The sequence below is a fragment of the Epinephelus fuscoguttatus genome, linkage group LG15, assembly GCF_011397635.1.
Source record: "Epinephelus fuscoguttatus linkage group LG15, E.fuscoguttatus.final_Chr_v1".
In the NCBI taxonomy this organism is placed as follows: Eukaryota; Metazoa; Chordata; class Actinopteri; order Perciformes; family Serranidae; genus Epinephelus; species Epinephelus fuscoguttatus.
In genome coordinates this window covers 19,659,970-19,683,087 of record NC_064766.1, presented here as the reverse complement: position 1 = coordinate 19,683,087, position 23,118 = coordinate 19,659,970, and the positions used below count along the sequence as shown (strand labels likewise).

Sequence of the window (23,118 nt, the reverse complement as noted above, 5' to 3'; positions counted from 1 at the left end):
CGACTGCTGCGCAAACAAATTGCAGCATTTGTCTCAATATTCACTTGTGGGCGTGAATATCAAATCTGATTTATTTATGAATACATTCCTTTGTTCATTCCACCTGATTGGCTCACTCCACGCACCTTCTGCAAAGTGAAGAAAATGTCACAGGAGGAGGAATCTAAGAATCTCGGCTTGTCAAGAGGACTAAGCTTGCTTTGCTTCTTGACAGCTGAAGAGGAAGACAGAGGGGGGAAGGGATGGATGGATAAATAAAGAATGGAGACGTCCTGTATATCACACAGGTAGCTCAAACCCTGACAATCGACAATCTGTCAGGCTTTTCATAGCAACAGGACAACTCCTGCGAATCGGCGTCCTCAGGGAAGAAACAAAGATGTATGTCACTCTGTGTGTGTGTGTGTGTGTGTGTGTGTGTGTGTGTGTGTGTGTGTGTGTGTGTGTGTGTGAGAGAGAGAGAGAGAGAGAGAGTTTCTTGTGGCTAATTCATTTTGTTGGATTTCATTAATCATATTTACCACCTGTGCTCGACTGTGCCAGTGACTCTCTGTGTTATTACAGTATCTGAGAGACATACAGTGTATCTTTGTTCCCTCTGTTCTGCAGTGTGTGTGTGTGTGTGTGTGTGTGTGTGTGTACACAGACGGTGTCATTTAGAACTCCATCCCAATACAGAGCCTGTTCAAGGTCTGCCTGTGTTGAGCACACAAGTAGCAAAATACACTCATGGACGTGCATACACACACACACACACACACACACTCTCTCTACTTCACTCCCTTTCCACACATACAAACACACTTGACACATGCGTATACATAACCGTGTCCCTTTGTGGACTGTTGCCATGCAACATTTCTCTGATTGGGTTAGTTGAGCTCTGGTGCATGTGCACACACACACGCATACACATACACACTCCTGCTGGCTGATGAGGATCAGATCACACACACACACACACACACACACACACACACACAGTCTTTGCCACACCCATCCTCCTCTCCCGCGGGACACAGCTGCACTTCCAAGGCCAGGGATGGAGTGAGTGAAGGGAACGAAGCGGGGCTGTTCCAGGAGCTCTGCTGCTCAGTGCAGGGTCGTAGCTTATCTCGACGAGCTCTCCTCTGAGATGTTGGATGCTTCTTTGTTTTCGAATTATGTTCAAGCTTTTTCCTCCATTTTATAAACTGTGGCTTCAAATTCTAAAACCACCTGGACGTGTCATGATGTGGTGAGGGGTTGATCAACAAAAAACACCAGATACACATCACTTTGCTTTTTTTTTTGCTCGTAATCGAGTGTTATTTCCTCCTCCTGATGGCTCACACCAATTCTGCAGTGCTTTAAGCATCTCATTTTCTCTTTCTGTTGGCTTCAGAGAGATAAATTTAACTTGATAGGACTTCAGGTCGACGTAGCCCCCTGGAGAACAGCAGTTGCTCGCTGGAGGATGTTTCACTTTATATTCCTGTGATGTGACTTGAGGTTTGTGTTTGTTTCTTTTGTTTTTTTTTGGTTTTTTTTGCTGGAGACGATCCCTGCTCAGGCAAATATGTGGCCCTTGGTGATCGTGTAAACTTTGAAAGGTAGATTTAAGCTTTATTCTGACACGCTGCAAACAAAGGACTGCAGTTTTTCTGGCCCTCTGCTGCTGCTGCTGCTGCGCTGTCTTTGCCTCACAACACATGTATGATCTTTGACAAAGCAACGTGTTTCAAAGATTAGACATTGATTAGAAAATGTTGTTTACAAAAATTTATTCATACAAATCTTACAACACTTTCATAACATTGAGAAACGTAAAACCCCATATAAGGACTCCTGTGTGTATAATGATGTCACTTGTACTAAGGTTCACTTTTAAAACACATTGTTTTTCAGATAGATAAGAGATTAAACATTGAAGTAAGGCGTTTGGCGCTTTCAGAAATATCAACAACAGGCATTTTCTAGGATCTGAACAACATCTCTTGTCATGTACTGAAACCCTTTTTAATTCTAGTAGTGATGCACAGAGTTGTCAAGAATATGTCGGGGCTATTTTTCTGATTCATAGATTACTGACCAATATCAAAATAATCAACAACACCTCATAATCAACAGTAACAAACACTGGTCATTGTTCACAACTCTCACAGACACTGAACACCCCAAACTCATGCACACACAAACACACACACACACACACACACACACACATACATTGCCTGCTCCATCAATCAACATATACAATCTTTTCTTTTTTTAATATACTGGATAAATCATTGGCCATGCCTTAAAAGAAAGCCTTATTCTACTACTCTTGGGGCAGACTAAGCTGAGCGTAAAAGGAAGTTTCAATGTAAGCTAATGGACTGCAGCATTGTAGGGCCACTAAAATTGCCATCTGTCACTTGTGGCGAATTTTTTATTTCATTATTTTTTTTTACATTTTTTTCTCACGTCGAAGCAAGGCACCAAAGCCAAAAAGCTGTTTCCACCTCCACATGCGCGTTTCAGTCGGTCACCCATTCACACAAACATTGAATACACACCCTCACACGTGAACACAGATGCACACTGATTTGCAGACGTCTACATCAGCACGCACACACTCACACAAAGCCTGTAGAGTAAAGCCAAATTGGAGGAGTGTGTTGATCGTTTCTATGGAGGGGGGGAACCCACAGGCCACTGATAGGATCGCAGGGGTGCATAAAGCTGCATTTGCATAATATTGAATAAATACATATCTCTCCAATAAAAGTCAGTGGGAAGATCCCTCTGCTGGGAGGGATGAATTTTTCATTCATTCCAGTGCGAGAGGGAAACTCAGAGTGGCCCCGTCTGGCTTCGCTCGCACACTCTTCGTCCTTCTGCAGATACCAAAGTGAAGGGAATTCAACATCTGATATTTCCTATCAGACTCATTCACCCTGTTGTCACTCTGGCAGGTGAGGAGAGGCGGCGGACGCTCTCGCCTCGTGTTTGTTCCTGTATCCAGGTGCGACAACCTCTCTCAGGCTTGTGGGTGCTGTAACACGTCTCTTATGTAACTTCTCTCTCACACACACGTTATCTCTTTGTCTCCTGCTCTTCCTCTCCATGCGCACCTCCTCTCCCACTAACACCCCTCATCACATCCTCGCTGCACAAACCTCGGCAGACATCTAACACAGATCAGCTTGGTCTTAACAATGAATCACAGCACTGTCAAATCAACTATTTAGCACGGCAATCTAGAAGCAAAAGAATCATTTAAAAACCGCTACCAGGACAAAGGCAATCAGCAAAGAGGGGGTCCAGTGTCTTGTCTTATGATATCCACAATGACAGCGGCAGGGGGGGAGGTAAAAATTCAACAAGTCAGTGCAGTACCAGTTTCCACCACCTCTAGCCCTCCTTGTTCACATTCCCAACACATCTTCAGGGTGTGGAGGGGGGGAGTGGTGCTGAAATAGGCTTAGCACAGCCCACCACAATCCAAAAAAGCACAATGGCATGCAGTTTCTAAGCAAAATTAGCAAGGTGTCAGTCTCCACATGCACCAATAAATAAGAAATAAGATAAATATCCCTAACTGTATCTCAGATGCTACCTTTCCTCTCCATCTCTTGTCACAACAAAATGCTTAATTTCCTGCGTCTTTACATGTTCTGGGTCCATTCTGGATATTTGTGCCCAAATACAATCAACAGTTGAAGCACATCCCTCCAAATAATTCCTGTTGACTGAACACAGACAACGTTGAGATGAATATGTGCACTGTGTAATTTCTGCACTGTACATAATACACACACATATGGACACATTCTTTACACAGTCCTGTCGAGCATAATTGATCTCCCTACAGTAAATGACTCTGAGGCAAGTGAGCAAGCAGTGTTTGCCGCATACTGTTCACAGCAACTTGAGGGCTTCCTTGATCTTTAGTGAAGGCAGTAATGCCCTTGCAAAAGCCTGCAATTAAATTTCTGTTCAAGAAGAGGGTCGGATTTGTGTAGGATTTTTCTTCTTCTTCTTTTTTTTTTTTTTTACCACCAGTTACATGAATGGCCATGTAAGTCAATCAGTTCTACCATCAAATGAGAGGCTGTTCAACAAAAGCCATGTGAATTCCCCTGGAGGGGGGCAGCAAGCTATGCAAACCCACAGAGCTCCCATTAAGGGAGCGAGGAGGAGGGTGGACAAGGGCAACATCTATCATTTAGAATAAGCCGGATGTGCCTCACATAGCATGCTCACTGCTTCTTTGGGCCTGTTTTTGGAAAAACAAAAAAAAAAAACAACACTAAAAAAATAGAACGTTGGTTACAAAAATAAGTATAACATTCAATACTTTGATTGTCTTTTTAAAATCTATTTATTTTCTGCATATGTAGATGACCTTTAGAGATTTCAAGCGCATAATGTTGAAGGTGCACAATTATCTTTTTTTTCTAATTTCTTCTTGTTCTTCTTTTTTTTAAGTCATTTTGTTTTGTTTTCAACATCTTAACATGAAAATAAAATATTGGTCCACAAAGTATAACTGTGCGGTATCAAGTGCTTTTGTACAAAAAGAAAAAAAAACGATATTATTATTAAAATATTCATTTTAATGGCTTTACTTCATACATAAATACATGTTGAAAGAACACAGGCGCAATCCACTGGTTGGTCAGATATATCTGAATGACTTTGATTTAACGACTGGATGTATATACACAGGAGGGCAGTTTAAGGGCGCTGTAACAACGCTACAAATAGGCAAGCCGGCGTCCTTTGTTCCTAACTCTCTGTCTGTACCTTCTTCCCAGAACCGCTGCCAGGTATTTCTGCACGGCCATCTGCTTTCTATAGCGACTGTAGCTGTCGGTGAAGATCCCATCTGAATGTCTTTTGGATAAGGGCTCTGACTCTTCCTCCATGCTGTTGTCTTCACTGCAAAAAACAAACACACAAAAACATTAGTCAAAGCTGCAGCTCCACCTCTCCACAGATTCCTCCTCTTTTTTTGTGTGTGATTTTTCTGATCTCTCCATCTTGCCATAATGCAAAGTTGCCTACCATCATTAATAATGAATTTTTAGGGCCTTCTGTTTTTTTTTATTCGTTTGAAAAAAGGGCGGCAACAAGCAAGACAGTGTAAAAGAAACAGTGATTTTAAGCGTTTTAGAGCAGTTATAAATTATTCATTTGCAGCACATTGCATATTCTGACGCATTTTTTTCATTAGATCTTGGGAAACAAAATCAATTTCTGGATTAATCAATCATATTTTTAGTCTCAGACCCTCCTTATTAATATGATCGCCACATTAAAAACAGAAAATGAAAATGTCTAGACGGGGTTTTTTTTTTTTTTACACAGAGAAATTTTTAAATAATGAAAACAAAAACATCAAATGATAGACAGTGATGCAGCAGCCTGGACTTTTGCAGCGGTGGAACATAAATAAAAATGGTGATGATGACTGCAGGTGAACGCTTATAAGAAATGCCCTTACCCTGCACGAATTGTCATCAGAGAATGCAGATAATGTCTCGCTGTTAACTGACCCAGGATCTCCCTCAAGGCTCTATCTAATTCTTCCTCAGCATGCCTTTCTGGTCTGAGATGATAAAACGCCAAAACACATAGATCATCAGTGACTAAAAAAAAGCGCAGACAAAATGATCAAAAGTAGCCTAAAATGTCCCCACACCCACCCGCAGCTCCAAAATCACATCAGGTGCCTTAGAGGTTTTTTTTTTATATCCCTCCGCATTCCGCATCTGCCGACCTTTTTTTCTTTTCTTTTTTTTTAAAAATAAATCTTCATTATTAAACAATATTTGGAACCAACATTTTAGGCTACTCCGTATGAAAATAACACTGAACAAATAACATGAGAAACTCTGGGATAAAAAACAAAACAAGCAAACATTATCGCCCAAAAAAGTCATTACAATGGAATCCAGCTGGAGGCTTTTATAGCTGCGATGTGGAAAGCACATTTACCTCTTCTCTGGTGGGTAGTAGAGAGTGTACGCGTCGTCGTTTAAGGATGGTGGGCTTCGTATAGCAATCTGATCGCTATCAAAACCCATGTCGGATAATGCATTCCCATCCTCATCGAAGGCGTCGTTTTCAAGTCTGCAAATAAAGAAGAGCAAGGATAAGGGGGGAGCGGATTCATCACAGATTTGATCTGTGCACAAGTGGGACGCAGCAGTGAAAGAATGCCAAAATGTCTGCATCCGTTTCTAAAATCACTGAGAGGCTGAATGCATCAGAGATCAGGGAAGGGAAACGAAATAAATGCAATATGTGAAGGTGTTTTGGAATAAAACCAGGAAACGAATTATTCAAATTTGACCATTAAATGGATAAAATGTTAAAACTGTGCAGCTTTGTTATTTTATTACATTTAATTTTTTATTTTTTTTCATCGGGAAAATCTATTTTTAATCCCAACTTGCTCTCAACACAGGCTCCAGCCTCATTAATAATTTAAGAATCGAAACAATGGGTGTGAAAATGATCACACTTAGCGTAGGCGTGGAGCCAGGATTTTTACTAAAAGAATGCCGCAATTAGCAGTGAAATATTAAAATCCATAAGGAACCACGCCCAAAGTGTGGATATGATTTTCACACAGAGAGAGAGAGAGAGAGAGAGAGAGAGAGAGAGAGAGAGAGAGAGAGAGAGGGAAAAAAATAAAGAATAAATCTTAAATGGGTAGAGCTCTCCTATTCGTTTTGCCTCGCCTCTCCTTGGTGACGCCAGTCCACCGTCATCCCAAGGGCTATCAATTGCATTGACTGCACTCTCATTTTTAATAAGGGGAGTTCTGTGAACCGTCCCACCGGACAGATGCCTCTACGCAATTTCCATTGTCATTTTCCACACAAGCCTTGCGTTTGCTTGTGTTGAAATGCATTTCCCTTTTTGTTTTCTCTCAGTTTTGTGTTTTTTAAAACCGCGCGCATTGTTTGTGCGCAATTACGCACACTTATTTGAAGTAAAAGTGCCAGTAGAATATAAAAAATGGTCACAATGCTGTATCACAATTGAACAGAAATGATGTTCAGCAGCTTTTAACATGGATTAGTGAAATAAAAAATACTATAAAGAGGCGATGAAGACTCGTACACCTACCTAATCTTAGGGTAACTTAGTCCGATAGGTGTGCAGAAGACGCTGTAGTGCATTAAGATTCCGTAGACGAGCAAGATTAAAGTGGCTTTACTCGAACTGGCCATGCTGTTAGAAAACGAAAAAAAACAGACGTAACATTAAACAGGTTAGTCACTCCTATAGAAACAACATGCTTTCTTTGTTCTGGCAAATACACATGCTGTGCTACTTCTCTTAATACAAAGTACAATAAAGCAGGTTTAATATTAACTGGACAAACACAGGGTCCGTTTGCTCAAACAAACCAAAGAAGATTTTCTGTTTTACGCATCCCAATTGCGTAAAAGTTTACACTGTGGCATTGGCATTGAATCCTTTGCATCTTTGCATGCAGCCAAAGTAATTAAAAAAAAAACAGCAGATCTCCATGCAGTGCAGCAAAGAAAAAAAATCCATTACTTTATGTTGCTCTCCATCAATGAATTTCCCCCAGTTTAAAGAGAATCCGCAGATAAAGCACATACCTATAGCAGGGGAGCAGAGCGCTGTGCTGTAGGATGTGATCCGGGCGCGGCTGTGGTGGTAAGTGTGTGTGAGTGTGTGAGAGAGACGGTTTCTTTCTCACGGCACTTCTTCCCTGGCTGAAGCGCCTCCGTCGTCTCCTTATGTTCCCCTCAGTGCAGCCTATCTCACTCTTAGGCACAATTAATAGGAGTCAAGCAGTCGCACCGGCGAACAGAGAAACTCGGCTGGGCAAAGTGCGCCGTATGTTCGTCTACATATCGTTGCTCCAAAACTTTTGTCCTGTGCTGTGATTGCCTTGGATTTTTATCCGTGTATCGTAAGCCTTGCCCCCCCTCCTCCCCTCCTCGCCTCCCTCCCCTCCTCCCTCCAATATGTCACATTAAGGATGCTATAGACGTCATCAAGTTTGCCTCCCGGAATATAAAAGTACAGTTCCTTCCTCATCGATGCATCCGTCACCCCCCCCCCCACCCACCCCCCTTGCCTCCACCTCCCTCCCAAGATGGAAGTTTACTTCCAAACTTTCTTCCTTTTCTTTAAAAGAAAAAAAAAGTGTGAATGCAAACATTGATATATGAGGTTTTTTCAGAAGAATCAATGGTTATTTCCCACGCGTCATCAATAAGTCCAATTAGGCGTTTATGATTATTACAGAGCTGGGAAGTGATCGTCTTTGCTGGTGGTGATGGTGGTTTCGTATGACGGGATGGTTGTGATAGAGAGGGGGGTGGAGGTGGAGGTGGATCAGACATCCGCTGACCAAGTTCAAGGCCTCTGGGGAGTCAGGAGCTGTCCAGTGCTGAAACCACTCGTCTCATATTGCGGCTTTTCTTGTATTTACAGTCACTTTTCCACCCCCTAATCGTTTCCAATAATTGTCCACTGGATATCGAGGGGGTGGCTTTTAATGGCCGTGCAGTTTGAGCGCTGAGGCCTCGGACGATCCGTCAGATTGTTGAAATGAACGAGCCACGTAATCTGATTTGAAGCCGGTGACGCAGGATGCTGGTTCACAGAGCTATCAGCCTACGTGGCTTTAAAAGCGATTCACTCATTTTACCAACATTGCTCTGAAATTGCCTGCATCGTTATAATGTGTTGATTTAGATATTAAAACGGGGAAAAAAACAGTTGAAAGGGGGCTTGTAGCTGTGCTGTTATATGTGAGGCAATTAACCAAGAAGGAGCAGTCGGGCCTAATTCTCTGCGCCCTGGTGGAAACTCATTCAGGGCAATAACTCCAACCTCTTTATGCTTGCAGCGTCTCTTTAATATGCCACATATTATTTGCTAATAATACAGTCAAATAAAAGCGCAGTTAAGTATAAACTTGGCATTAATATTCATGGAGCATCAAATTGATTGCTTATAGCAGAGTGTGTAGGATGCAAGTTATGAGACTTTTCATTTGGAGGGTGGACGCCTGCGGAAAAAACCTCATTTGGTATTCTTGTATGGAGGCTTGTTATAATCACCAGCTCTGGGTCAGTGCACCTTTTGATTGAGCTCTGTGCAACACTGAATCACACCTATAGCTTTCCGTCCGAGATTCACGTCAGCGTTTTGTTTACTCTGACGCGAGATGACGAACAGAGCCAGTCAAGCTGGAGGAGGCCTATCCAACACTTTTCCTTCTCCGCGGGGCGTGATTCCTGTGAAGAGCACAACTTAAACCCCATACGTTTTCACTGGAGCAGACTGCTCAACATTAGGCCTGTTACAGCAGACAGGGACGGGGCTCGGTAGGCTGAGCAAAGGGCGCCATCATGAGGACAAGAAGGGAAACGCGCGAGGCTCATTCATCATCGCAGATAGGGGAAAGTCAAGTTTATTTATAGAGAATATTTATAGAAGACACCAAATGCTGACCACAGTGCTTAGATAAGACAACATAAGTACATTAATAGTCATCAAGTCCCTTTTATTTATATAGCACATCTAAAAGTATTGTGGTTACAGACAGTACCAATAATATTTAAAGCAAAAAAACATTTACTACCAGGAAATATTCAAAAATGATTCGTGCAAAGACAAGGGGGTTATAACTTTTGGGAAAATTAAATTTCAAGACTCTGTCTGAGAGAACGACAAGAAAAAGATTCTGTTTCTATCTGTGGAGTGAAACTATGGAAACATTTTAATGTGGAGCTCAAGAAATGTGCAAACATAAACTGGTTTAAAAAGAGGTATAAAGAGATGATTTCACAAGGTATAAGAATAAAGAAGGTATCTCTTTATTTATTTATTCATTTATTTATTACCATCAGTTTTGTGTATGTATGTGTATGTGTGAGTATGTATATATACATATACATAGTTTGTGTATATGTGCATAGTTGTGTACTGTATATACATAGTTTGTGTATATACCTATCTTGCATATATGTGCATAGTTTGGGTGTATGTACATTTTTGGGTGTGTATACATAGCTTGTGTGTATATACATAGTTTGGGTGTGTATACACAGCTTGTGTATATATACATAGTTTGGGTGTATATACATAGTTTGTATGTATATACACAGCTTGTGTATATATACATAGTTTGTGCATATATACAGAGCTTGTGTATGTATACATAGTTTGGGTGTATATACATAGTTTGTGTATATATATATACACAGCTTGTGTATATATATGCATAGTTTGTGTATGTATACATAGTTTGTGCGTATGTACATAGTTTGTGTATATATACCTGGTTTGTGCGTATGTAGTTTGTGTATATATACATAGTTTGTGTTTATACCTATCTTGTATATATGTGCATAGTTTGGGTGTATATACAGAGCTTGTGTATATATACATAGTTTGGGTGTATATACACAGCTTGTGTATATATACATAGTTTGTGCATATATACAGAGCTTGTGTATGTATACATAGTTTGGGTGTATATACATAGTTTGTGTATATATCCACAGTTTGTGTATATATACATAGTTTGTGTGTATATACACAGCTTGTGTATATATGCATAGTTTGGGTGTATATACACAGCTTGTGTATATATACATAGTTTGTGTATATACATAATTTGTGTGTATACATAGATTGTGTATATACATAGTTTGTGTGTATAAACATAGTTTGTTTGTATATACATAGTTTGTGTATATGTGCATAGCTTGTGTATGTGTTCATAGTTTGACAAAGCAAACACATCTGTCATGATTGGATAAGGATATAAAGATGAGATTTTTTTTATAAATAAGGTATAGCTATATGAATTTATAGTATTTTGTAATTATTTGTATCATGCCGTGAGACAAATATTTTTTGTAATTCATTTAATATATTAGAATAGGTCTAGGAGAATTAATTAATGTACAGCTTTATACTGATGGGGAGCTACATTATTGACTATTATTAATTTATGGAGAAGGGGTGGGAATAAATAAGCTCCTCCCACTTCTTTTTGGACATGTAAATAAAATCATATGATGTTTTCAGTTTTCATGTCTCCTTTAGTAACGTCTTTTTCTTTATGTACAGTATGTCTACCACTGTGTGACTGTTTTGTTTATTTGCTATTTACATGTTCTAAAGAAACTGTTACTAACTAACTAAAAGCAACAGGAGTTGAGCCAATGCGCTCTTCAGTCGAGGCAGATAGGTTAGGATCTGCTTCATGGTGCATAAAAGGCAATATTACATCATGTAACACAATGAAATAATAATAGAGAGAAGGAAGGACTAAAAAGAAGAAGCTAAAACAAAACACAGCAAACCATCAAACACACAAAAATAAAAATAAATAAATAAGCCTCAGACTTAAGAAAAAGCAAGTGAAAACAGCATAAAATGTCTCAATAAAATCACAACAGAAACAGCACTGCAACAACTAAATATAGTAAAACTCAAATTACAGCCTAGTCCCAATTAAATACCCTGTCCCTTTTACTAGCCTGGTGTGGCTACATGTTTTGACAATGTTCATTTAGTTCAAATGAACGATTTGTCATTCATGTGAAGCCTGATTTTTATACAAGTAATATTCATAATGATTTAAATAAACAATTTGATTGTATTTCCTGATCTTTGTTGGGCAACATTTTTGCATAAAAGGTATTAAAGACCTGCCCCTAATAAAGGCCTGTTGATTTCATTGATTGAGCAAATAATAGCCAGGGCTATGTGCTAGTGTGGTCAGTCATGATGATAAGTGAAAGGCTAAAGAAAAGAGATGAACTCCTAATAGAGGCAGGAAGACAGGGCTACCCATAAGTGTGTGTGGGGATGGAGGCAAGCAATTATAAATGTTATTTAGGTATAAGCAATGATAACCATATTTTATTTTGACCCCAATTATTAACCCTTTCAAAAAATTAATTAATTAATTAATTAATAAACATAGTATTTACTCTTGCACACAACCATTGCAAAAAACAGCCACGTAACCTAAAATATTTACTGATTTAAACCATAGACTTCATAAAATAATGAATGTTGCTACTATGTTACCATTTAACCGTGACCATTTATTTATTTATTTGGAGCCAGAAGGGACCATATATGAAAGAGAGAGTGAAGCTATGGATAAGCATATGATTGATCTGACTCATAGGCTTTAATGACGCCTTGCAGACGGCCAGCTGTTACTCAAGCAGCCCCTCCCCAATTTAATGGAACTTGACTTAATTGAATGTAAACAGGTGAGTTATATAAAGATTTGACCCCTGTACAGTTGTCATAAATGTTAAAAATAGCTACAGCATACAGCATATTGTTCTTAAATGTCAGTGGTTCAAACCCTTTTTGGTTGTGACCCATTAAAATGAAGCAGTGGTACGACCTCTTGTTTCAGGTGGTACGTCTGAGTTGTGACTTGTGCACCTCTAAACATCTCAGAGTGTTTCATTAAAAGAAATGATGAGGCGACACTATCAGTATTAGAAATAAGTCAGAGAAAAAATATCTAAAATTTTGTGGTGAAGCACTTTTTCCCCTTTCCTGTCTCATTTATCATATTGTAAAGACGATTTAAAATGCCTTCATCAAAACAAAAACAAATAAAGTGGAAAACAATACATGCTGTAATATGTATTTCCTTTACAATGTATGTTTATGTTTTAGACATCTGTTTTTCATTTAATTAATCTGTCATCCTCTGATCTGGGTTTTTTGGTTGTTCCTTATTTTGAGCTCAAGACAAAAGGAGACTGTGCTCTTTTTTTTTTTTTTTAGCTCAGTGCTGTAGCTGTGTGTGTGTGTGTGTGTGTGTGTGTGTGTGTGTGTGTGTGTGTGTGTGTGTGTGTGTGTTGAGTACATCTTGTTTCCCACACTGGCTGCTTTTTAGGAGGCGTCCCCCCTGGGGAAACTTGCAGAGCCGCCTGCGCACAGTGCAGTCAAAGTCAGTAGGGGTCAGCAAATCACTTCAGAATCACTTAAAATAATCTCAGCACAAGGTCTCATATATATTTGTTATTAACATATAAATGTCTTCAGCAGTAATGTAGGCCTGTGCCCACTTTATTACCCTCTGGAAATGTCCTGGGACTGATACCACAAGAACTTAAATGAACTATTATGCATCATGTGTCAGCTGCAGGCCTGTATTTAATGTACAAGTAAATATGCAGTACCACTTGTGCCCTGACACAAACTAGGGGGCGCCAGATACCTGCTCATTGCGAATAAGGTTCAAAGGTTAAACAGTGCGATACAAGGTCGTTATTTATGTCTAAATTACACAGTTTAAAAACAGTTTGACACGACTGGGTTCAGTGAATTTTATTTAATCTACAGCTGCAGTTGTATCTGTTGGTCAGACAGCCAGATGGTGGATTTTGTCCTCAGTGTGAGCCACTGATGTCGGCCATATTGGGCACAAGGGAAAACCATTCAATAGGACACGATGAGACGTTCAATTGTTATCGAAAATAATAGAACATAGCAGCATCAGCCCAGATGAACCAAACAACAGAGCAAGAAAAGAAGTGACTGTTAATCAACAATTTTAGGCAAATCTGTTTTTGAAAACATAGTTTTAAAGGTGTAGACCTGATGTTTTTGTCACTATGCACTGCACTACAAAGTATCTATATGTAAAGTAATTCAATGTAGAGCTGAAATTATTAGTGTTTTAAATCAAGAACATTTTCACAATTACGTATTTCTGTCCTCTCTAATGTGCTGCTTTCTTTGTTTAATATTATTGCAAATTACATATCTTTGGGTTTTTGTTCATACAAAACAAGCATTTCACAATAACTTTCCATTTTTTTAACCATTTACCAAGATACTGACTGGCAGATTTATCATGAAAATATTAATATTAATAAATTGCAGCCCTGACTTCAAGAGGACAGCCTCAACGACAAAAGACATACAGTTATGTTTAGTGAAACAATTTATTTTTAGTGGTTCCAAAACTGGAGGTCTGGACCTTCATATGGAGGTGATCTTTTAGGTCTACATGTAAAAGCCCAACTAGGGACAAGAGTTGAAATTAGCATTAGCTATAAACTCTCTGTGCAACACATCAGTCACATACTCTGCATTGGAACTATTTCAAATTGCATCGTGTATATTCAAATTAAATTATTAAATAACATCAAATCAAATAAAATAATTATAATAAAATGAAATAAAATAAAATTTTAAAAACTAAATGAAATGGAAAAAAATAAAATAACATAAAGAAAATTAGCCTCAAATCAAGTGTCAAAATTAAAATGAAATGAAATAAAATAAATAACATCAACTCAAATAACAAAATTAAAATGAAATGAAATAAAATCAATTTTTAAAAAATTAAATGAAATGGAAAAAATAAAATAACATAAGAAAATTAACCTCAAATCAAATATCAAAATTAAAATGAAATAAAATAACATCAACTCAAACCAAATAACAAAATTAAAATAAAATGTAAAACAAAATAGAATAAAAATAAAATAATGAAATAACAACATAAGTAAGTAAAATAACATCAAATCAAATAAAAAGAACAGAAAAGAAAAGACGACAAAAATAAAACAGAATAAATCAACCTAAGTTAGGAAATTCAGCTGTCCGAGTCAAATCTGAGCCCTTGAACGCGGCATTATTCCTTCTTTGGCCTCGTCGGCTCCTCGGTACTAGTCCGGCTATTGTTGTGTGTCTTTCAGGGCGACCCTGACCCATCAGCAGGCGGTGATTTCTGGATATTTTAACACTTCTGCCTGGCTCTCACTCCGCCATATTAACCAGGCTTTGTGTGGCGGCGGTGTGTCCTCGTTTTTAAGGAATATAAAGGATCCCAGCGGAGGACTTTGGGCTGGTGAAGTAGTCAGTCGGTATGGGACAGACGGAAGACTGAGATTCCACGTTAGAGACTTGAGCTGGTGTCGGCTGTTTCCACTTCTTTGGGCTGTCGACGTGAGATAAAAAACGTGGAGGAAATAAAAGGAAAGCTCACAGGACGCATGTAGCCGAAGTATTACTCTGCAAAGGTCGCTTATAAGGTAAGTAGTGCTCGCTTTAAAGAAAGTCACATTATGTGTGCGAAGTGAGAGCAGGGCCTGGTAGTGCTGTGACACTTGGAGAAAGTTAGGGAAAGAGACCTAGAGAGTTTCCTCGGTGTGTTACACTTTTATTAAAGTATTTGTTAGTGTTTATTCTGATTCAGGAGTTGAGTTTAAGGGTTACTTGCTTGTATTAATCGATGGGAGAGGAAGACAATGAGGAAAAGATACCCAAAACCATCCTGGGACAATGCAATTGCTGCATTTGCATTGTTCTAACCATCAAATACACCCAATAACAAATCAGTCCAGCAACTTGTGTATGCTATTTCTTATGTGAGTGTTTAGTTCCTTTCACACAACAAAGATCAACCACCTACCCACCAACCTTTCCTTTCTGCCTCACCCAGTCTCTATCTCCTCACACACATCAGCTGCTGCAGGCCTCAGCTGTTCCAGGCCTTTATTGCAAGACACACTCTTACAACAGAGTTTCCTAAATGACAAAACCTCTCTAATTTAAGCCTTTTGCAGCACAGCCCGAGTCTGTTCTTGCACGCTTTTCTTGTGGTCGTGCAACTGTACTTTTCAGATTTGCACACACCACAAAATTAAAGTGTGTAAGAAGATATGAAGTACAGGAATGCTGCTGTAATGTTGTGTGTGTGTGTGTGTGTGTGTGTGTGTGTGTGTGTGTGTGTGTGTGTTATACAGTCGCTGCCCCTGATTGTGCATGTGTCTGTTGTGGGTGCTTATATACTCCGGTGCCACAGTAATCCTCCTCCATGGTAATCCCTCTGTTAGTACAGACCCAGTTGGCTGGACAGTCATGTCTCCCACACACACACACACACACACACAGCTGGAAAGAAGAGGCCTGTTGGCAGAGGAGTGAGGAGCACTAACAGGTGGTGCTGGCCGAGCTTCAGGGACTTGAGTTAAACTGGAGGCATGAAGGATCCTCGCATACTCCTCGAGTGTCCTCATGGCACGAATGAGACTCTACAGTATCATTACAGTTTGCTGATTAAAAGCTTCCAAGCTTTTGTGCCACAGCAGAAAGGTCACAGTCTCAACTCGAAACACTCGCATGTTAGCAAACTGTACAAGTGTTTGGTTTTCTGGCGACAAAAAACGATTCCTCAGATTTCAGATATCCTCAGTCGGCGATGTGAGCACAGAGAACAAGAAGAGCTCCTCTATTTTATAGCTTGAAGATGGCCCTTTCTCTCTCGCAGCTTCACTCTGCCCATTGACAGGCACAGCAGGTGGCCTCAATGGCATGAATGGATTCGGAAGGAAGTTCCTCTCTTCTCCCCCCCACCGCCAGGCCCCCCTCCACTCACTGTGATTGGCAGAGATGGCAGGCTGCCCTGAAGATAAGGCCGAGCTGCGCCTCAGAGAGTGTGCCAGGGCAATTACTGAGTTACGCTTCAGTAGCGGTTCGCAGCCCGTGGTACCTCCTCATCTCTCTGTGATTGTGGCCGCTGTTTACGGAGCAAGTCAGTCAACGTTGCTTTCAGGCGGATGCACTGGTTTGTCTTTCATAGCGTGAGCAAGTTCGGCTTGTGGGCTTCACATGCTGCTGATTGCCTCAGACATGTAGTAAAACTCCGAGAGCACTCATGCAGATGCTCAATAGTGACCTGATGGTCCTTGTTGTAGGGCTGTGATCGATGGAAAACAACATTGCTGTGATCGATGAATCGTTTCAGTAATTTGTCAAGCTAAAATGCCAACCATTCACTGATTTCAGCTTCTCAAATTTGAGGACTTGCTGCCTTTCTCTGGTTCATATTGCTGTAATTTGAGAACTTTTGGATTTCAGTTTTTGTTTGTTGGACAAAATATGGAAACATGAAGATGTGATCTTTTGCTCCTTTTGATAGTTTTTCATCCATTTCTCACATGTCACATTCTAATCAGTAAAAAATTTTGTATGAAAATACCTACTTTTTAGTATTCTGACACTTCTCTAATAGGGGAGAGTATCATTTAAAAGGCTTTGTTAATGCTGCTGATAGAGTACCTCAGTTTCAATCCCAGTTACTCTGAAATAAAGCCTACATCTGGCCTTTCCTTTGAACTACTTGTGACAACATGCATTTTCCTCAGCCTGTGCAGCAGCGATGTAGTGTGGCACCATAGTACCAGCCTACATCATAGCTGGGTGTGGTCACAGTACAACCATACCCAGATGTTACGTTAAATGTGGTCAGAGGTTTAATGGACTTGGCATGGCGGGCACTGAGACTGAAAATAGCCTTTTAAAAAAGCAAGAGGCTGAGTTGGCGGGGGCGTGTTGCTTCAGGTGCTGATGAGATGATGGATACAATGCAAAGGCATAGAAACACACGAATTCTGGAAAGATATGGTGATGTTACTTATTTTGTCTTTCATTAGAAATGTTAAGACGTAAACAAGTGGTGTGTTCATGTGTCTGTTTGATTGAGTGTCTTATTGTTTCAGCAAAAGTTGGGATGGGGGAACCCCTGTGTATGGAGTGTGCATGTTCTCCCTGTGTCAGTGTGGGTTTTTCTCCGAGTACTCCAGCTTCCTCCACAGTCCAAAGACATGCACGTTAATTGGTGACTCTACATTGTCCGTAGGTGTGACTGTGAGTGTGAATGGTTGTCTGTCTCCCTGTGATAGTCTGGTGACCTGTCCAGGGTGTACCCCATCTTTTGCCCAATGTCAGCAGGGATAGGCTCCAGCCCCCCCCCCCATGTGACCCCTAACAGGATAAGTGATTACAGAAATGAATAAGTGATTGTCAGGAACTACTAAAACGAGAACAATCTGATTTTTTTTTTTTTTTTTTAAATTTTATATACTTTATTAATCCCCCTGAGGGGAAATTCAATTTTTTTCACTCTTTTTGTCATTAACACACAAGTCTGAAAGACACACATGCACAAACAGGGCCTATACATGCACAGAGTAGAGAGATGTCAGAGTGAGGGGGCTGCCTTGGTCAGGTGCCCGGAGCGGTTGGGGGGGTTTGGTGCCTTGCTGAAGGGCACCTCGGCAGTGCCCAGGAGGTAACCTGGCACCTCTCCAGCCACCAGTCCACACTCCATGTTTGGTCCAGACGGGGACTCGAACAGGCGACCCTCCGGTTCCCAACCCAAGTCCCTACTGAGCTACTGCCACCCCAGATTTAAGAACAAGTAATGATAACCCTAACTGCCAGGTGAAGATCAGTACCAAAAAGTATTGAAAGTTCATACCTGTCCTTACTTGCTAAAGTCTAACTGGACAAAAACTCAAATCATTTGCTATAGTAGTTACAGGATATACACCCTTTAAACATGCAAAGGTTACACAAGACAGTGGCTCAAAGGTCAAAGGGCCGCTCCCAAGAACACTCCAGAGTTGCATCTTATCTGACTGATCAGCAGTTAATGAGAGTTCAGAGCTGCGTCATGCTTGATGTGCTTGATGAATGCATTACACAAACTTTGACAGTTGAAGATATTTCATTCATACCCATGTTCATTATTGGAAAAAGAAACAGTGTAGATACTCTGGAAATTGTGCAAGAAATCTAAATAAAGATGGATTCCAATGTAGCCAATGACTATTGGCTCATCAGATAGTGAGTGATGTGGGATTTCCAAGCTTTCAAAACATTTTCCAAACTTTTTTTGGTTTTGTACCCAGTGTTCCTTTTGTAATGGCAGGATTTAATCAACATTTTCCTGCACTTATCCTCTAAGAGGGCAGTCAAATATTCATACAATTCAGGCCTGTAAAGCTTTTTGTATGACTGGGTTACTCAAATAAACATGACTCTAGTACAGATCTGAAATCACAACTGAAATCAAAAATCTAGTGGCGATGATCATCGCCTTAAGTCTCCTGTGTCTGCAAGAAAGTTGCACTTGAGCACACCATAAAGACATACAGTCTGCGCCTGCATGACAGGAAGTAACTCTACATACCAGCAGGTGGTAGTTTCTGTATTCATCATGTTTAAAGGGAAACCAGAAGACTGTCAGGACGGATTCAAGATTTTAGTTCGCTAGTTAGCACATTAACAACACAATCTGATGTTTAAAGAATAAATGATATTCATCATGCGCTAGCAAACAGTAACACAAACAGTTAATAACTGTTTCTGCTAAAGTACACAATTGGTAAAAAAAAAAAAAAATTATCTCCTATAACAGGTTTGTTTTTATCTCACACCCTCTTAACTTTAGTCATTTGTTTACTTTCCCCACTTCCATTTCTCTTCTCGTTCACTCAGCTGAACTGCCAATCAGAGTGATTTCATTCACTGACAGGCACCACCATCTCCACCACCGATCAACATGATGAATCAGTTGGAAAAACAGGCGACAAAGGGATGACGAGTGCTAATGGTGTGGGACACACCACAAAACTAGGGCAACAGTACTCTCTGACGCCACTTTATAGTAGAAAAGTGGGTTGCACAACATGTTGTCCGCCCATGTTGGCAATGAAGTGAGTATTTATGGTCGTTCTGAAGATCTACATTTGATGGTGGACTGAAAAGAGGGAGGGAGAAGAAGACATGAAATGATTTAGTTAATTGTATACATTGGCGGCATGGTGGTGCATTAGTTAGCATTGTCACCTCACAGCAAGAGGGTTGGTGCAGAGTTTGCATGTTCTCCCTGTGTCAGCGTGGGTTTTCTCCGGGTACTCCAGCTTCCTCCCACAGTCCAAAGACATGCAGATTAGGTTAACTGGTGACTCTTAATTGCCCGTAGGTGTGAATGTGAACGTGAATGGTTGTCTGTCTCTATATGTTGGCCCTGCGATAGTACGGCAACCTGTTAAGGTTGTTTCCCACGTCTTGCCCAATGTCAGCTGGGATAGGCTTCACCCCACCTGCAACCCCCAAAGGATAAGCGGTTATGAAAAATGAATGAATGAATGCACATTTTGAGATAATCTCTCCTGAAAGACATTCATAATGTTGAACTCGGTTGTTCACAGTGAAGCTGACAGTCACGACATAGTCACCCTAATCAGATGCCGGAAAGGTCTTCTAGGAAAGGAGTATTTGAAGATATTCGACCATCTGATGTGCACTTCTGACAGAGTATACTGGCCCCTTTTAAGGCAACAGTTTGCCCTGGTTATGTGTAGAGCTTGGATTTTTTTGCTCCTGAGTGCTGCCTGCATGCCAGCTACAGCAAAGGCTTCCCTCCTGCAGCTCTCCAGCATTGTTGTACTGGGCCCTGTGGGAAGCAGCAGCCTGTGTCTCCTTAATCTGACACGGCATCACTGGCAGTCTGGCACACAGCCTCACATGTCTCATGTCCTTGGACGGGGTCTGGCTTTGTTTGAACACATACCACTGCCTTTTGTGTGCTCTTGTACAGTATGCCTGCATTTAAATTAACCTGCAAAATGTGATGGAGTATGTGCATGAATGTCCTTCCATTTTGTGCCATATTCAGTAGAGCTTGTTTTAAATTTCCGAATGTAGTGTCTCTTGTGTGCTAAAGTAAATGTGAGCAATTGAATTCATCTGATACATCCAAACTCACACAGTTTAGCTTTTTCTTACTATCTCTTTGAGTTTAAGTTTTAATAAATGCTTAAAAGCAATTAAAATCTCTTAATTAAATCCATGACCCACATCTCTGTATGGGCTGAGGCGATATTTACTGTGTTCCCTGGGAGCCACCAAAAGAATGACACATTTCTTCCAGCTAATCTCATTGTGTACATAACAGCCTCATTCAGAAACCCATCTGAGAGAGGATGCAATAATCTGCCTTTAATGTGATTTGCTGCGAAATGGATTTGAGCCATCATTAGTTTTGGTACATTTGTCACACAAGAATGTTCATTCTCTTCGCCACAAATATTCTTACTCATTTCTCATTTCAGTGTTTTTCATGGAGGTTTTTTGTCTTTCCCAGGACTGAAACATGTCATTTGAGGACACATTGATCTGAATTAAGTGCTCTATATCTCAGGCTCCATAATACATTTTTATTTTAATCGCATAACTATTGCTTGGGTTGTGTCCAGTGTCCACACTACTCTGGTGTTCTGGAACCGCTAAAATGGAGACCATTGAAAGTGCTTTTGACCCCGTTTTAGTTTGAAAACTCTGGGGTTGCATTTATGTCAGGACGGGCGGAAATGGAGATGTTTGAAAACGATGATGCAGACACCCAAATCCACTTCCCAATTTGGTCTTATCATTCACAACGTGTCAAGTCGAAACATAATTGCTAGTAGGGGTGAGGAGGAAAAAAATCAATAGAGCAAAGTATTGCAGTATTGTTGTGTGGCAATATCGTATCGTCACACAGTGCCAAGTATCGATTTTTTTTAATCAGAAATTGTTAATATGACAAATACAAATTTAAACTTTAGGTAGCCTACTAGAATAATAAAATCAATTGTTTATTCAGTCCACTAGTCACTTTTTGCTGCAAATAAAGTGGCTGAAGTGAGATGAACAGACTGTAAACTTTATCGTATTAGGTAAAACAAATGTTGACAGAGTTTTCCTTTGGGGATACAATTTACAGTTAAAAAAAACAATAATTGGCACTATATTTTATCACAATACACTGCATATTGCAACATGTTTAAAATCACAATAATATTGTATCATGACTTAAATATCGTGATAATGTCGTATTGTGGAGCATCTTGTGATTCACACCCCTAATTGCTAGGTCTACATACCTCTTGTGATTTTATCCTTCTTGTGCAGACCCTCCTTTTCTATTGTCATGGTTTCATCAGCGATGGAAAGTGCTCCAGGTGCTGCTTTGATATGTCGCCGTATTTGCTTTGAAACGACTACAACTGTCTACCACTACTGTCTGTTTTCCGCCTCCTTGACTGCCTTATACTCATGTACTACTTTCAGTAATAGTTCCGCCTCACTGTTGGTCCAGGTTAAGAGATCTCTGATCATACTTTTCACCATCTTCTTAGTATTTTCTGTAACTAAGCAACCAACCACAAAGAAAAGGATCTGCTTCCTGTTTGTGCGCATGCCCAGTATGTGTGAATGGTCACAGGATATGCATATTCAGAGGCTTTGGTATGGACGGAGATAATTTCTAAAAAAAAAAAAAGGTGTGAAAACACTTGTGTGCAGAGATCACTTTTGTTTGAAAACACTGTTTAACTAAAAAGCATATAAGTGTGGATATGGCCTTCGTGGACAGACCAGGACTGGTGATAGATGCCCACTGAGGAATCCCATGCTACAAATGTGTGTCTTTAACATTATGTAAAGCTGTTTGGACAAAGCTCTCCACAAATTCCACAGTGATATTATTAAGTTTGCCGCAACAATAAAATTGTCCATCTATAAGAGCTGTGGTTGTAAATCTGTCCCTGTCATTGTGGCATCTGGTTGTTCTGAATATTTAATTGGATAACTTTGATTGATTGTTGGGCGTTTCTGCTCCACCACTGTAAGCACAGTGGTCCCTGATTAGCATTTGAGCTGCTCAGTGTTAGCATGTGTATGGGATTGTGTAGCTCAGGGGATTGTGTGTTGTGCTGTGCTGTCCTGTGTGGGGGAGCACCACGAGGTACTTTCTCTTTGTCCATAACAAAAGGTAGATGAGACTGACAAAAGAAGAATGTGAAAGCCTTTCCCTGGAGAGGTGGTCTTTTCTGTTCTTCTCAGAGAACAATTCTCCATGGGTGGTTCAAAAGCGGGAAAGTACATTTGTTATATATTTTGAGACTTCTTTAGAGAATTTAACAAGAACCCAGAGGACTGAGATTAAAAAGATGACTTTGCTAATTTGAAGATGTTTGAAGTGGACCTGGTTTTGGGATCAGGACAGCATCAAAATGTCATTTTTCAGTGTATTTATACATGCCCTTAATTGTCCTTGAAGAATACGCTCTCTACCAGTAAGAAAAGTTTAGTTATATCATTAAAAACAAAACTTTTACGGGGGCGTCGGTCACCGCCCCATGTACAGAGGCATTGCCTCGCTGCAGCAGCCGGAGGTTCGAATCCGGCTCGTGGCCCTTTGCTGCATGTCAGTCCCCACACTCTCTCTCTCTCTGTCTCTCTCTCTCTCTGTCTCCC

The 23,118-nt window shown here is 40.2% G+C and overlaps 2 protein-coding genes across 3 annotated transcripts in view; one reads left to right on the top strand and one right to left on the bottom strand.

Moving 5' to 3' along the window:
* Nucleotides 1-2,016: 2,016 nt before the first annotated feature.
* adcyap1b (adenylate cyclase activating polypeptide 1b) lies at nt 2,017-7,913 on the bottom strand. 2 transcript variants are annotated; one of them, XM_049598816.1, is made up of 5 exons: nt 7,611-7,913; nt 7,108-7,212; nt 5,968-6,102; nt 5,474-5,578; nt 2,017-4,908 (listed from the first exon to the last, which is right to left on the bottom strand). In XM_049598816.1, the coding sequence occupies exons 2-5, from the start codon at nt 7,209-7,211 to the stop codon at nt 4,725-4,727; spliced, it is 528 nt and encodes a 175-aa protein (XP_049454773.1). In that variant the 5' UTR covers nt 7,212; nt 7,611-7,913; the 3' UTR covers nt 2,017-4,724. The 2 variants fall into 2 exon arrangements, with proteins under 2 accessions (XP_049454773.1, XP_049454774.1); XM_049598817.1 differs by lacking the exon at nt 5,474-5,578 and having other exon boundaries at nt 7,611-7,910.
* Nucleotides 7,914-14,674: 6,761 nt separating this feature from the next.
* Nucleotides 14,675-23,118, top strand: part of yes1 (YES proto-oncogene 1, Src family tyrosine kinase) — a 39,872-nt gene continuing 31,428 nt past the window's right edge. Inside the window, exon 1 of the mRNA XM_049599365.1 lies at nt 14,675-15,059. The gene's annotated coding sequence lies outside the window, so the exon portion shown is untranslated. The remainder of the gene's footprint in view (nt 15,060-23,118) is intronic.